We start from the raw sequence: 16,674 nt of genomic DNA on the forward strand, positions 1-16,674 counted from the left end.
TAAAAAAAAGTGAAGGTGAGGCAATTGTGTTAATCGCCCTCAAGGTTCTCGCTTCTCTGTATAAGTGTGTCCAAGCGGTCAGTGTTCACGGGAGTGTGTTATGTTGTGTACCTTTATCCTCTGTCTCTTATCGTCGAAGGCCGCGTCAGGAGTGCCCGTCTCCATGGTCGCCTGCCACGGGGACTTGACCAAGGTGAGACTCCCCTCCCTGCTTTTCAGGAACTGCTCCTGTTGGGGTCACATGTCACCACCTCACGTCTTCACCCGCTCGACGACCACCACCCACCCACCCACACACACACCACACACACTCTCTCTCTCTCTCTCTCTCTCTCTCTCTCTTACCCTCACACTACTACTATTATAATTTTTCATCACCTCAGCTATATCATCACCAGCACTTATTCGCACCACTTTTGTATCACTGCAACTCCACCGCGCACCACACTGTACGCCACCCACACTCCTGCCAACACCACCATTACCACTTCACAGCATTACAACTATCATGATTCTCTCTCTCTCTCTCTCTCTCTCTCTCTCTCTCTCTCTCTCTCTCTCTCTCTCTCTCTCTCTCTCTCTCTCTCTCTCTCTCTCTCTCACACACACACACACACACACACACACACACACACACACACACACACACACACACACACACACACACACTTCCTCTGTCAAAGAGCGTCAGCTCGACAGACTGTGCTAAGCATATGTATACATTTTTTTTTCTTTTATTATATTATGTAACATGATAACAATGAATTTACTTTACTTTATTTTACTTTACACACACACACACACACACACACACACACACACACACACACACACACATTCCTACAAAAGTACAATAACAATCCCAAAAGAACATTTAACGCACTCTGTATTTTTGAGTTACCGAAGCCAGAAATCAGTCTGAGATAAGAAGGAAGCGTAAAAGACGGAAGAGGTGCAAGTGAGCGAGAAAATAAATAAAAATAGTGATAAATTTTAACCTGAAATTTGGTAAAATAAAGCACACACGAACACACGCACACACACACACACACACACACACACACACACACACGAGTATAAAGAAGTGACAAGCCAAAGCATGTGTTGAGAAAGAAATATAAGAATAACTCTGCTGAAAAAAACATAAATAGGAGGAAAAACAGCGAACTTTGATGGAAATCCAAACACAAATGGAGAGATAGAAAAAAAAAAATCGAAGAAATATAACTCAGGATCTGCTTAAAGAAATAAAATGGAATAAAAAAAAAACACAGTGCATTAAAACATAATCAAAACAAACCAACTAATGCAATCTGAAACAAAAAAAACAAAACATTAAAGAAGAAAAAAACTTACAATGGAGGCAAATTTCAGACATAAGCATTGAACTGAAAGGAAAAAAAAAAAAAAGCAAATGAAGATAATAAAGACGAAAAAATAAATAAGTGCAGGTCTTCGAGAAATAAACTGAAGAGGAAAAGTGAGATAAGAATGAGAGTTGGAAAAGCAAGTATAATTTTTTCCCTTATTTTTATTTATTTATTTATTTTTTTCAATTGCTTTAAACTTCGTGGTCAGGATAGATCAACACACCATCACCATTGCCATCACTACACCCTTGTCCCCATCACCATCACCATAACCGTACTGTCAGCCCATCACCACCATTATTGCTATCTATCACAAAGTTTCACCCTTTTCAACACCATCACTACCACCACAAACACTTTCACCACCACCATAACTGCCATCCCATCACCACCAGTATTGTCTTCTATCACAAAGTCTCACCCTTTTCAACACCACCATCACTACCACCACAAACACTCACCATCATCACCAACATTACATTCCCATCACCATCAACACCATAATCAAGCACCATCACACATCCTCATCACCCATACTGCAAACTCACACCACCACCACCACCACTTACCATAATCTGCTGCTGCTGTCGATTCCTCTGTTCGACTGCGGACTTCTTCATATTCAGGTCGTCAGTAACAACGGGCTGTGGTTGCGGCTGCGGTGTCCTGGTGGTGGTCTGCGCCTTCTGCACCGTCGTCTCGTCCACGATAAACTTGTCCATTCTCTTCTTTCGTTTGGCAAAGAGCTCAGCACCTGCGGGAAGAGGATTAGGAAGGGATTAGAAAGTAGAGGGATCAGAAGTTATATATGGTGTGTGTGTGTGTGTGTATCGGGAGAATGTTGCTGTATCACCACTCCTTCCCTAGCCACCCTCACCTTTGCCTGTGGGACTCTGCACCTCCGCCACAATCTTGCCGACCTCGGGGCTGGTGGGGACTGCCTGTTCCATGAGCGTCTGGTAGTGTTCCTGTACGGCGTGGAAGTCCTGCACGCCCTTTGGACTCATCAGGAGCTTCATCGGTGGTTTCTGGAGGAGAGACACAAGTTATTGAATGTAGTACCAGCAGAGGGGCAGCAAAAGCGGCTCACGAGATGGTTTACACAGTCTTCAAACAATATATTCGTATATAAGGCGCCTGAACCTGCTCCGTCTTGATACACATACGAGCACCATCTATGTGTGTCCCATGATTCCCGTCACGCCGAGTCTGGAGTAGTGATTTTTCCACCAGAGGACACGTCAACCTAGTAACACTGCCGCTGGACGATGCTCCCACCCGCGACTGGCTGAGGTATTCACATGTGTGGATATCAACTTTATCTTGCATCTATAATCTTTATTTACTCGCAAGACACTTCACTATTTGCACATATATAATCCTCTAACCTTGTGTCTAAGTAAAGGTTTCGTTAAGAATATAAAGTCACTAAGCCACACGATTAAACCTCTTCAGTACTGGGACACATTTTTACTTTGAGATTTGCGTACGATTAGACCATTTTATTGACATTAGGAAGGTTCTATGCAGGTCAAAAGATTAAAGGCCACAGTCTTCACTATTTCAATCCCTCACATAAGTTTGTAAAGCTGTATAAAATCACCAGATAATAAACTGAATGAAATTGGAAATGCGCCATGGTACTGAAAGGGTTAAGACAGCAGAGTGGAATATGTCTGCCGATCAGGGGGTGAATGTCCTATGGCAGTGTTACCATGTTCTTGTGTCCTCAGGTGGCAACATCACTGCGCCAGGCTCAGCGAGGAGGGACTATAGTTCTCGTCTGTCACTATTCAGTATAGGAAGTGCACATAAAAACGATACCCAGCTCTGCGTCAAGGCCACTTTAGTGACACCCACTACTCCAACTACAAAGCTATTCTTGTAATAAAAATTAACACTGTCAGGCAAGGAACGCACAACTGTGAAGACGCAGCAACTTCACTTATGCTACTTTTCGCTTAAAAGTAAGTCTTTACATTTTAAAATTTGTGAGTGTATACCTAAGATAAAGTGAATGAATATCTTAAGGTACGAAGAAAAAATCGTGCCTTTGTACCATCTGTTCATGATTTCCTTTTCGGAGCGTCACAACAAGACAGTGTTCCTTGCTCTCTCTTCACTTCTTGGCCTTATTCCAAACGTGAAAAAAAAATATATGGAATATACAAATACAGTATGAGAGAATATTCTATTATCATCCTTGAGTTCATCTGCTACTTTATGGGTAAAGTGTGATTATGGAAGAGCTGAAAAAAAACAACAACACTAATCTACTCGTATATTAATTAAGGAGAGTGTGGCGATCCACAAGCCAAGAGTGGAGCAAGGCAGTGTTGTTGGTGCAAGGCGGCAACGTCTCAGCTGCACCCAGAAGGCGTTCTGTTCCTCTCTCATTTAATAATTTTTTATCAGTGTTCAGTAGTCTAGTCATCTAATGAAAAATGGATGTGCATATCTACATTCTAAATTCAGACTCGTGTTAATGACAAGCAAACTATTGCCTAAGGTATTGTATTACACTAATCTAGATTATTGTAACTATTTGTATAACGCAAATGTCACACAACGCCTCAAGAAGCGTCGAGTTAAGAAGACACCGAGGCCTCCTTCTTGCCGGAGCGTGACCGTGACTTACTTTGGTGTCCACCTGCTGGACGGTGGGCACGGAGGCGGGGCGCTGGGTCTGGCGCCACCAACACACACAGCAGACAACACCACGAGGGAGATGAAATAATAATGTTAGTGGCAGTACACAGAACACAGGGAGAAAGGAAAGGCATGGGATGGTTACTGGAAAAAAAAAAAACTGACAGCCTCCTGGACTGTTACCTGCAGAGACATGTGAATTATTTCTTGTTATACAATCCATCGCCTCTTCCATTTGCCTCATCAAGTCCGTTACAGTGACACGTTTGTCGTGCAAAAACTGTCAAAAACATTGACCGATACAACAACTTAACTAAACATTTGTAATGTGTCCGATTCATGTCGCCTCAATCATTTTACTACTGAAGGTAAGAGGCGACGACGGTTTTCAGGGCGGGACGAGAATCGACGAAAACGAGGGACTGTCATGTAGTGACAGCCGCATGTGGCACTCCCATTTGGAAACATTTGCACCATCGTGTTCGTCACGATGTTGTGAAGTTCCACGCGTGGACGCTGGCAGCAGTGTTGAGGTGCTGAGTGGCCAGAGGAATGTTCGTATATTTAACAAGGCTGCCAATGTGTCGAAATTCATCCCTGAATTCGTTAGTGCTAATATATTATTTTTCAATAATCACCTTTTCACTTTGGTGGTGTCTTCATAAATAAAATTGCATATATTACAAAACTTCAGGTGAATTACTTCCTCTCAGGGACGTGCTATGGCAGGCGGCAGCCAGTGTAATCACACTGCCGCGCGCTGCCTAGTGTTGTTCTTCATAGCGCCGCAACGCACGCCGGGAGCCAGTGATGGGTGCGGCCCACCCGTGAAATGAAAATGAGCCGAGGCAACAATGTGCTATTGTGCACGTGGAGAGACAGAGCAGATGTGAACGAAGACATTATTTGGTTTATGACCATCTTTTAAGCATGGTATAAACATGAACGATCTTTCAAATCGATTGAACTAGAAAATCGGTATAGTAAAGCAATGATGTGTGCGTGGCGGGGTGCCCACTTCAGAGAGGCTGAGGATGGGAAACACTGCTGCATCCACAGCTTTCTTTGAGACGCTTCCCTCCCAGCAGTGCACAGTGGTACATTCGGCACAGTGAGTCACAGACAGATTATTCACGGTTAAGAGATGTTAAGAGATAATTAGAATATTAATGATCCGTACCGAAAGACCCGCAAGATTATTCCCTCTATCATCATTATAACTGCACCTTTCGTTGCTCCCACTCTCGCTGGCAACTGCTCGTAAATGCAGCGGTGCGTCTTGTTTTTAAGCACCCGTCCCGCGGGGCCGCAACCAATAAGCGGTGAGACGAGAATTATTATGGTGCAGCGGGCGAGGCAGCACAGGTGGGCGCGGCGAGAATGAGGAAGGAAGCTCCTAAGTTGTGCGAGGTGGGGGATTAAAAGTGACAAACAGAACTTTAGATGTCTTTGTTCATCCCGCGGCCTTCATATACACTCGATGTTAAGAGATTTACGCTGCTTGACAACGAGGGGCGCCCCACCCGGCAGCGTGACGCACCCTCGCTGCCTCGCCCGGTGTGTCACCACACAGGGACGTCCTCACTATTCTGGGAGGCTGAGCGGCAACAGATGCCTGCTGTGGTGGGCGGGCGGCTGACACAATGCTCTAGCTACACCCCTGCTCATCCTCGCAGCGCTAGCTTACTGTCAAAAGGGGAAAGGGAAATCACGTCAAGGATAGAATAATTTTACATCCAGATCAATTTCATAGTCATCGCATCTTTTTAGATCTTGTCTTTCCACTTCAACGGCGAAGCAAATGGGAAATAGAATTACTCAACCCTTGCCTTGATTCCCTTCCTCTTCAATGAACACTCGTTAAACCGTGTTAACTGTCAAACTTCCCTTTGTGTGTGTGTGTGTGTGTGTGTGTGTGTGTGTGTGTGTGTGTGTGTGTGTGTGTGTGTGTGTGTGTGTGTGTGTGTGTGTGTGTGTGTGTGTTTGCGTGTGTGCGCGCGCACGTTATATGCAACTAAGATACGTCATATCGCACCTCGCTCGACACCCGCGTGCTGGACTCAGTGTTCAGCCAGGACGGTATTACAATCCCTGCAATGAGGCTGTATGTGTTAGGCAACAAACAATGAAAGGAATGAAGCCAAAAAAAAAAAAATAAATAAATAAATAAATAAAAAAGAATAAATAAATAAATTAAAAGAAAACAAACTTGCACAAAAAAAATAAATAACATGGATAAGCCATAACTGAACACAAGAATAAAAAATGCAAAGGAGAAACTCTTATCAAATAAATTAAAAAATAAAAGCCACCAAGGTCACCAGGAAGAGGGTGTGGGTGCCTGAAGTGACTAGAAACACGCTCACACCAGACGGAGGTAAGGGAGCAGGGAAGGAAGGAGAGCAGGACAGGAGAGCAGGAGGACTGGGACAGGAAGGATGACGACCAACTAAGGTGACACGAGGCAACACTGCCAATCAGAACACATTAGAAGAGGGGAACAATTGATAGAGAGAGAGAGAGAGAGAGAGAGAGAGAGAGAGAGAGAGAGAGAGAGAGAGAGAGAGAGAGAGAGAGAGAGAGAGAGAGAGAGAGAGAGTATATATAAATCTCTCTCTTTCTCTCTGATCCTTACAAACAGAGCAACAGTTTCCTCGCCGTCCGCTTCACAACTCACCATTGGAGGCTGCTTGAGAAGAAGGTCTTCCTCTGGCCCTTCGCCGCCCTCAGCTGAACCTGTAGGGGGAAGAAGTCCCTGTGAGAACAAAGGCAATGAGGATGACTGGAAGTGTACAGTACGTGGTGGTGGTGGTGGTGGTGGTGGTGATAGTAATGGTGATGGTGATGGTGATGGTGATGATGGTGGTGGCGGTGGTGGTGATATGTAAAATTTAAATACAAAAGACAGCAACGGGAAAGAATGAAGAAACTGTCCATGGTGCTTTTTTTTTATTTGAAGTCGTGTGTGTGTGTGTGTGTGTGTGTGTGTGTGTGTGTGTGTGTGTGTGTGGTGACCCTGAGGCTACTTTACACGTGTTCTGGTGTGTAACGGGTGACGGGTGACGGGTGACGGAGTAATGGGGTGATTAGCACAATGGGACTCCACACCGCCCCGTCACATTGTCTCTTCACTATTCGTCACGCGTCCCGCCCTGATGACACTCACCCTCCCACACACACATATACACACACACACACTCAGACCTAACTGACTATAATCTGTCCACAAACTATTTTCACTCTTTCACAGTAAACTCATTGACTATTTTCACTCCTTTTACTGTACACTCACTATTAATTCCACGCCTTTCCCGCTACACCTCTTAACTATTTCAACCCTTTCACTTTACTCTCACAATTCCATCCCTTTCACGCTGAACCTATTGACTATTTCACTCACTAACTATTCCATTCCTTTCACTGTACACGCTGACTATTCCACCCCTTTTTACAGTACACTCTCTATTTCATCCCTTTTCACTCACTATCTAATTTATTTCACCGCACACTCACTATTTTACCCCTCACTGTACATTCACTGACCATTTCACCGCATTCACTGTACCCCGACTGTCATGTTTCTGCCATAGCAATGCACGTATCCATCGCAGTTAAGCTTGCTATAGTACACTTCCATTCAGTCTTTCCATCCTCCAAGACGAATCTCACTTCACTCGTCACGCTGCAGTTCCGCTCTCCAGGCCCAGTCACGCTACTTTCTCATGTAAATACCGTAGCGGATAAACGGAAAGTGTCCTATATTCAGATGATGTAGGTCGCTGAGGCTGAAATAACGTCGTAATCTCAGCTGTTTATTTCAGGAGAGTAATATCGGAGTGTCAAAATTAAAATGTGTTCTATTTTCTATAAGTTTCCACTGGTTATGTATTTATTTATTAATTTATTTATTTATTGACTATAAATTAGAGTGCTTTCCTTATTTTTATGGCTTAAGTTGGCTTTTTTTCACAGATAACAGGAAACAAAAGGAAAAAAAAGGGAAGAGGAAAAGAATAATCTATATAGAAGTAGTGAAAATTATATTTTCCCACTTTCTCGCCTACGAAAAGTTAGAAAAAAAAAATAAAAAAGTATGTTTCTTTTAAGGAAATGCATATATTAGTTTAGTGTTTCCTCGCATTAATTTTTGCACCTGAGATAAACGTCCAACACCCATTACAGAAAGAAAGAAAACCAACAAATAAGACGTGAACACCTAAGGCGAAAAACAAAGCAGGAAAAGTGACGAGGTATAGAGAGCCGGTGTTCACGTCACATCACATCATTAGCACCAATTCCTCACCGTGGTGGAGTGGATGCAAATCACCGCCAAGACACCGAGATACCGACAGCCGATTGTGACACCGGGCAAGGAGAGCACCGGGAGGAGGGAGAGAAGTGAGGGGATGCGCTATGGCAGGCGTGGGATGGGGAGTGGTATTGGAGGTGAGGGGAGATGGGGGACGGTACGGGAGCTCAAGAGGTGCATAAATCACGCGTGCCCTTGCCAATATCGCCTCGAGTTACAGCTCATTGGAAGGTTAAACGCGCACATGGCTGAGTGACGTAATGAAAACAGCATACATGGACAGATAAACACATAAACAAGAGGGAACAACTCACGGGGCTGACCAAGACGTAATGAGAAGTAATGATAAATGAGTACCTAAATAAAAAGAGGAACGTCATCATCACTATAATTCAAAGATGCACGTGACTGACTTGCGCGAAATAAATAAATCAATAAATAAATAAAGAGTAGAATAAAAACTCTTGTCCATAACTATCATTGGTAGAATAAAAAAAAGAGCACATAAGGAACTCTATCTAAATAAAAATGATGGTAACAACCCCTTGAGTACTATAACGTGTTTCCCTATTCATTCTGCTTACTATTTGGTGATTATTTACAGCTTCAGAAACTTACGTGGGGATTAAAAAAGTGAAGACTCTGGCCATTAATCTTCTGACCTCTATAGTCTCTTCCTAATATCAATAAAATGGTCTAATCGTACCCAAAACTCAAGGTAGAAATGCGTCCCAGTACTGAAGGAGTTAATAAATGAATACGAAAGGACCCATCTGTCGTTATCAGTAAAACGTAAAAGGTGAACGTCTTGTGAGCTCCACTGTCCCGCATCGACGTTTCCTGTGACGAGCGGACGGCAGCTCTAACTAATCACCATAACAGCACCTTCACCTCAGCCAATTAGCGACTCCAGTTGTCTTTCGTTTACTTCACCCACGCCCTCTCTCTCTCTCTCTCTCTCTCTCTCTCTCTCTGCTGGTCCTTTCATGCTTTCTTCATTCCTCACCCCTTCCCATCCTTTCGCTCATCACAATTACGGTCGGGCGTCACATACAATACTATATCACATTTACCTTTATAATATTTAGTTTTCCTTTAATTTACTATCACGATTAGGCGTTTTCTCTTTTCTATTCATCTCTCTCTCTCTCTCTCTCTCTCTCCCAATTATTTCTCCTATGATGTGCTATGAATCGTAAAAGCCAGATTCTGCAAAACTATCAGCAAATCAGAGGACTTTGACTGCATGGAAACAATACAGCAGGAATGAGTACAGCGCAGGATTTTTCACCATGACTGTATTTTGCATTCACTACCTTATTCTAGTACCCAGCTCTACAGTCTACACAGTCTCACCTCTCCACCAGCAAGACAAACATTCACCCTACATTTTACAGCGCTTCACACAAACATTTTCTGTGCTTATCTCCCCGGAAGTAACATGTCTCAATACTTACTTTCATTCTCTTGCACTCTTCATGTCCAAAGTCTGAATCGCGGAGGGGCATCAGCGTGTGGCAGGTGTGATAGCGTTGTGTCTCAGTGATTAGGTGGCCGTCACATTCAGTCTCTCATGACGTGAGTTAGTGGCGGGGGAAGGGGGACGCTGAGGTGTGTGGCCAGTGACCTCAGCCTCCCTGCACGCGAAAACACTCGCCACTGGGTATCTATTATTTACTCTTTCACTCTTGGACCATCTTCACCCAAACTTTTTACAAATTTGAACATATAATTTATTGTGTCTTTAATATTTCGGTAACCAAGAAGAGGCACAATAAATCTCCTATTCCCACCACTTCTTCTCAGTGTCCGTGTGAACAACATTTACATTGCTCAGAGTGTCAACAGAGACCGACAACACAAGTAAGACGGTTAATAGTGATAATAAACATAAGTTCTACCTATCATCTGTACTCAAGTCTATTTTTCACAGGCAACACAGATTTAGTCCCATTCTCATTTGTGTATTTATCAATGACGATACGGAATCCTACTAGTTTAATCGCTACAATCACGAAAACACTGGAGAAAACCGCATCAACTTTCACTATAGGAAGATAAAATCGTAAAAATGAGACGCTAAAATGTTTCAGCAAGCTCTTTGAGACTGTAGCTTTCTTCGCCACAATGCAACGAAATAAGTGAAACAAACGAGTAAGTACAAATGTTGCGAAATAGGGAAGTCCAGGTAATTATAGACTTGGTGAGGTTGTGGCCTGTGGTAAAGACGGAGGCGTGCTGGGGAGTGGCCAAGCAACGCTATTTTCATGTTTCATTGCGACCAACCCACCCCATCCCAGCCCCGCCCTCCCATCCCTTCCCAGCGTGTCTGGCGTCGCGGTGACTCCCGGGTGACAGCGAGGGGTCCGACGCTTGGTGCTCGGATACGCCACGCCCACGGCACTGTATACCTTATAACTGTCCGTCTTTGTCACTGTCTGTCTGTTTCTTTTTCTCGTATTCTACTGCTTTTTCACCTATGAATGATGTATCACCCTTTGTTAGAGGAATTAACATGTGTAGGTATACCGGTAACAGTGGTTGTCACTCCTTAACCTCCCCAGCACCGTAAAAAATGGTTGGCATGGAGACACAGGATAGAAAAGAAAGACGTACATTAAGCTTACCGCAACAGTAGTGCCTAAGAACTTATAGTAGATAATGAATGGGAAGATTTGTTTAGCAGTGAAAGGGTTAAGAGGACCTTGACCCTCGACGCGTTAAGGCAGTGTTGTTGTTTTTGCTGTTGTTATTGGTGGTGGTGGAGGCGGAGGAGGAGGAGGAGGAGGAGGAGGAGGAGGAGGTGGTGGTGGTGGTGGTGGTGGTGGTGGCAATGTAAATATCATACTTAAAACCAATGGATATCAAAGTCGAAAGGATGACTTAACTGGATATTTAGAATCAACTGCATATATGTAAACGTTTCATCGGTATTATTTGAATTAAAAAGAGTCTCCGTAGCGCGCGAGTGAGAGAACAGTTAGGCAGTGTTGCAAGGAGATTTGCAGCCCACACCTACTTCTTCGCTGATGCAGATTCGTTAGTCTCGTGGTATAAGACAAGGTTACATAAAACCACCAAGCTCAACAATGAACTGCGGATAATGAAAATGGTACATGAAAACACAACAGTCACAAGGAACATAATTTTCGAGGTAACAATATATAAAGTCTTGTGTGTGTGTGTGTGTGTGTGTGTGTGTGTGTGTGTGTGTGTGTGTGTGTGTGTGTGTGTGTGTGTGTGTGTGTGTGTGTGTGTCTTACAGTCGATAAGTGATAAAATTCGTATAACCCAATGAAACTGACTCAGGGACAAGAATCAAACCAGGTGAACATTTCTAATCCGCTACCACGCTCCTGGTGGGACGAAACGGGGCAAGGCGAGGCGGGGCGGGGCGTGGCAGGCTTGATGGCGGAGGGCGGTGTTGTAATCCATACAAAGTGGATGTTCCAGACTCCCTTTTTTCCGGTACTTAATTTTGTGTGTCTTGGCATCCTTTTGCTGTATATGTACAGTACATACTCGTACATAGAGCGGCAGGATCGCACGGTCGCTTTACGTCACGAGGATTACAGTGCTACCAGCGTTGTCTTGAAGCTTTACCGTCGCTATCAAGTGATATCACCACTAAATGTAACCACCTGTCCTTGCACACCACTATTCATGGCTACCTAGGCTCATGTATCTCATTTTTGTACATTTATTCATTAAATAGAAAAAAAATTATACTTCCCACGAAAAAATGTCCTTGTTTTCATTCTTGGATTCCTGGTTCCTGTGAAGTCTCCCTTCACAGGATTTTTTTTTTTAACTTACAGACTATAATCCACATGTGGCTACGGCACACAGCTAGACATCTATGAATTAGCGAGGCAGTGCCAATGTCACGAAATGAGTGAGTTTCATACTTCATTAGTTTTCATATAATTCAGCAGCCCTCTCCGGTCTTGCAAACAGCGCTGCACGTTGAGGTAGGAGAGACCTCTAACAAACAGAGCAAGGACACATTCCACACACGGTAAAAGAGATGTTGCTCTCCTAACGCTGCAACAATACACACAAATTACACAAATTACAGCGGCGAATAACGAGGCGGAAGAGATTTTCTCCACCAAACAATGAAAACACCGACGAAACACGAGCGGATATGCGTCGCGGAACAAAAAGTTCCCCGCCTTCTCTAAAAACGGCGAGCCTCTGCAGGGCGTCGCCGAGACCACGTCTGGCGGGACTGATGAAAGAGAACAGAGACTTCCTCCTTCCACGGGGAGCTCACAGCGGCAGGCACGCTGTGTTTCAGAGAGGAACGATAGACCCAAGACGCCCGGGAGGTGCCAAAGCAAGGGGCGGTAACCCCGCCGCGCGTCACTCTGGTTGTCAAAACTGTTCGTGGTGATAAATACTTAATCTCATCCTATTAGTAATCCAATGACAGAGTGAAAGATTTCTTTTTACTCACTGCACTTTACTCTGTCAGTTGCAGGTTGAGAAATGGTACATTGTTTATTATTCCGTTATCAGTCTGTGGCATAATACACTCATAGCAATCCATTTCTTAAGGGAAAAAAAAAAATCATTGGGTGGCAGAGCGGTCAGGGCGAACATGAACACGACATGAACTTGTGGTGGAGAGGCAGCGACTCACGTGGGGAGAAAAATGGAGTGGTGGGAGCATTGGTGGGGGTGTTGTAGGCCCGCTCACACTCCTCGGCGATGGCGTCCGCTTCCTCAATCATGACCACCATGGGCTTGGGGGGCTGGATGCCCACACAGGGAACCCACCCGGCACGCACGGGCATGGCGGTGGCTGACGGGGCGGATGGATAACTTGTAGTCTAAGTTGAGTGAGGTTCAGAGATTGACAGTAGCACACTGCTCCAAGGCCTCACACGCAGGTCCTTCACTACGATGAGCAGGGTAGGGAGTGGTGGCCTGCACCGCGCGGAGTTCGCCGCCCTAGTGAGTCTCACGCCTGAGTCCTGCCGCTCGGGCTCCTTCAGCTGCTTTCCCCGGGCCCGGTAACGAGCAGCGCCCTGGCCAGCCACACTTGTACTGGGCGGGCCAGAGTGTTGGCCGCGGAAACTGGTCGGCTGCCACACGCCGCAGGGACGGTGGCGCCGCACTCCTCAGCCCCGCGCCACGGCTGGGAGTGTCATGCCGCGGCACACTGCTGGAGACTGCAGGCCTTCGTGGGCACCACCGACTCAATAAATATTACAGAATTTATATTTAACTGTTTCAGAGTAGTAGTGGTGTCGTAAGTCTTGTTTTAGCTTACTTGATGTGCCTTGCAAGTTGTAACATTTCCAACACGGAGACAATTTATGAATGGCGGCCAGTGTCAACGCAACAATACTCGACGTTAAAGAGTTGTTGGGGCCAAGAAGGCGCCCCGGCTCACATTACTATCAGGTCTACAATCTCACGACATGAAACCTTTTCGGTGGGCAATGACCTGTGCCGGGAGAGACTTCATGTCTGAAAGTGTCTTTCTGTACAGTCCCACAGCATGACGCTCGATGCATTTCGCCCGCCTCGCTTGTTCCATCGACATGGGGAACAACAAATAGCCACAACCCGCACATTCCGCGGCTGCTACGTTCAGGGTCAGTGGCCGTGAACAAGAACAATTCGATAATCTGCTGGCCAAGTTCATACACCACTCAGACCGCACTAACTCCTCCTGCTTCATTCTTTTTCTTGTCTTCCTGCTCCTCTTTTGTTTCTCCTCAGATATAAAACCTTGGCAATTGTGTCGCCAAGAGTGTGTCACGTTTCCTCTTCCTGTTCCTTTTCCTTCTCTATTGCTCCTCTTCCTCCTCCTCCTCCTCCTCCTCCTCCTCCTCTTCCTCCTCCTTCTCCTCCTCCTTCTTACTCCTCTTTCCTTGTGTTCTTTTCTTCCTCGCCTCCATCACCCTGCCACACGTCGCCGCGGGTAAACAGGACGTTGCATAATGGACTTGAACCCCTGACAAGTCTTCCCTCCAGGTGGCAGATGGCCCAGGGAGGGACACTGCCTCGCCTCCCTCTGTCCTCGCCACGGACTTATCCGGTCTGGCGGCAGGCCATGGAGGCGCTACACTGCCCCACCTTCAGAGCACTCCGCCCCTGTCCTCCAGTGCCACACAGACCACAGAAGCCCTGCCTCCCACCGCCCAGCCACTAGAGGCAGTGATGGACGAGGCACACCTAGCAAGCAATTAACACTTTCCTACGACGATCGAGGTATTTAGAGAATTAAGATTTTTCTTCAAATGAAATGCTAAACCCGATTAGAATATTCTTCTGTTCACTGTTCGGATAAAAAAAACTGCTAATAATGTGAAATTTGGCACATTCATAACTCGTATAAAAAAAAAAATACAACTATTGCCAAATCAACAAAACAAAAACAAAAGCAACAACAATAACAACAACAACAACAACAACAACTACTACTACTTTTACTAGCACTACTATTATTATGTGGTATATGTACTACAAAAATTACATTCGTTTGCACTATCGCTGATGCTGATAATTACAATGATGACACTAATTACAATCACGGCTGCTACACCTGACAGAGTTCTCTACAAGGCGACACAATGCACAAGGTTATAATTATGTCATTTAACACAGGAAGAATTATGTCAATTAGCACAGGAAGAATAGGCTCCCCCCTCCCCCCCGTGACTTGTTAGTTCTGTAGTTTATCGTAACATTCTCAAGGGCCACTCCACGAATGTCACCAGGACGCGCTGCCTGCCTTCACACACTCAAGCAGTGTCACGAGAATACAATTTTAGCAAGGTGCTGTAAAACCGGAGGAAGGAAAACCTTGCTTGTCTGGCACGCCACGCCAGGTAAATCCTTAATGAACGCTAATAAACGAAAGGTGAGCATCAGTTTCCTGTTTTCTTTATCTTGTGAATGCTGTGCAAGAACAAAATCTTAGAGCAAAGGCATCGTTTTAAGTTCTCTGACATGCGTATCAACGAGACGAAAAAAAAAAAAATCACTACTAGAAATACTAATTACTAAAAGGCACTGAAAACACACCTCCGCCAGCGCCACGCAATAATGTGACAAGTAGTAACCATCAAACACGTAAACCAGTGGTTCCTAACCTTGGAGTACGTCCCCCTATGGGGGAGTCAGTAATTTCTAAGGGGTGCGCGAGCCCTTGGGTGGAGAAGGAAAAAAAAAAAAAAAAAAAAATTCTAATTATATTTGTCATTCTCTTAACGAGAGCATGGTCTAGTAATGAGTCTATGAAAAATGCAAAAATTATCGCCTTTTCCTTAAAATCTGGGTGAGAATTGTATTCATGGATATAAGGGGGCGCACCGATGTATTCTCAGCATATTCAAACAGAAAAGCTACAAATAATTCTGTATCCGCAAACACATTCACATAAATTGTGTCCTAATTCAGAAGTCAACTTTCCTAAAACTTTACTGAAATGTGTTGCTTCTTACTGTTAGAGATATCTTAAGAACAAGTAAAACAGACGTACAGACAGACGGATGCAGGTGAATACATAACCATAACAAAGAAATTACATGAGAGAGAGAGAGAGAGAGAGAGAGAGAGAGAGAGAGAGAGAGAGAGAGAGAGAGAGAGAGAGAGAGAGAGAGAGACTGCACCATGACTGACGCCGTGGAAACATTTATTACGTGTGCACACACAGACACACACACACACACACACACACACACACTGGGAAGCCTCTGAGCGTCTGTGTGGCCTGATGTCTTATTTAAAAATGCATAGCAATTCTCAACAAACATACTGGTGAAACTTCGACTAGCAATTCTAAATAAATATAACACACTAAAGCGCATTTCTAAATTATTCCAATAAATCAAATTTGTTAAAACGCATCCCTGTTTTATCCTACACTATACAATCTCACTGTTTTTTTCCTGTATTATTGTATTCTGTATTCCTACATAGATATTATAAACTGCGTGATTTGGGGTCCGAGGGGTCTCCAAGCGCACGGGTTCGAATCCTGTCCATGGTCCGAGTGTAGGTTGGGCTTCCTCACTCGGGGCAAAGGTTTCCTAGCGGGTGGGCTTTGAGATAGGAGGTACCCCAAAAAGCATCCCCTTTAGCCCAGAAATTCCCATGAAAAGCCCACATGGTAAAAAAAAAAAGAAAAGAAAAAAAAACGCATTTCTAAATTATTCGAAATAATGAAATTTGTTAAAACGCATCCCTGTATTACCCTACACTATACAATCTCACTATTTCTCCTGCATCATTGTATCTTGTATCCCTACACTATAAAATCATATACTGACGTTACTTCCGCATATATGTTAACTTCAAACTATTGTAAAACGTATCTGCATATTATCT

General features: G+C 44.5%; 1 protein-coding gene across 13 annotated transcripts in view; it reads right to left on the bottom strand.

Moving 5' to 3' along the window:
• LOC123519092 (titin-like) overlaps positions 1 to 16,674 on the bottom strand; it is a 148,153-nt gene that overhangs the window by 10,036 nt on the left and 121,443 nt on the right. For 8 of the 13 annotated variants that reach the window (XM_045280288.1, XM_045280289.1, XM_045280295.1 and 5 more), the window contains 5 exons: positions 6,697 to 6,755; positions 4,009 to 4,056; positions 2,248 to 2,398; positions 1,940 to 2,124; positions 112 to 228 (listed from right to left, as the gene is read on the bottom strand). In XM_045280288.1, coding sequence (XP_045136223.1) covers positions 112 to 228; positions 1,940 to 2,124; positions 2,248 to 2,398; positions 4,009 to 4,056; positions 6,697 to 6,755 — 560 coding nt within the window. The remainder of the gene's footprint in view (positions 1 to 111; positions 229 to 1,939; positions 2,125 to 2,247; positions 2,399 to 4,008; positions 4,057 to 6,696; positions 6,756 to 16,674) is intronic. The other 5 variants (XM_045280300.1, XM_045280298.1, XM_045280296.1 and 2 more) reach the window with 2 other exon arrangements.

This window comes from Portunus trituberculatus, chromosome 44, assembly GCF_017591435.1.
Source record: "Portunus trituberculatus isolate SZX2019 chromosome 44, ASM1759143v1, whole genome shotgun sequence".
In the NCBI taxonomy this organism is placed as follows: domain Eukaryota; kingdom Metazoa; phylum Arthropoda; class Malacostraca; order Decapoda; family Portunidae; genus Portunus; species Portunus trituberculatus.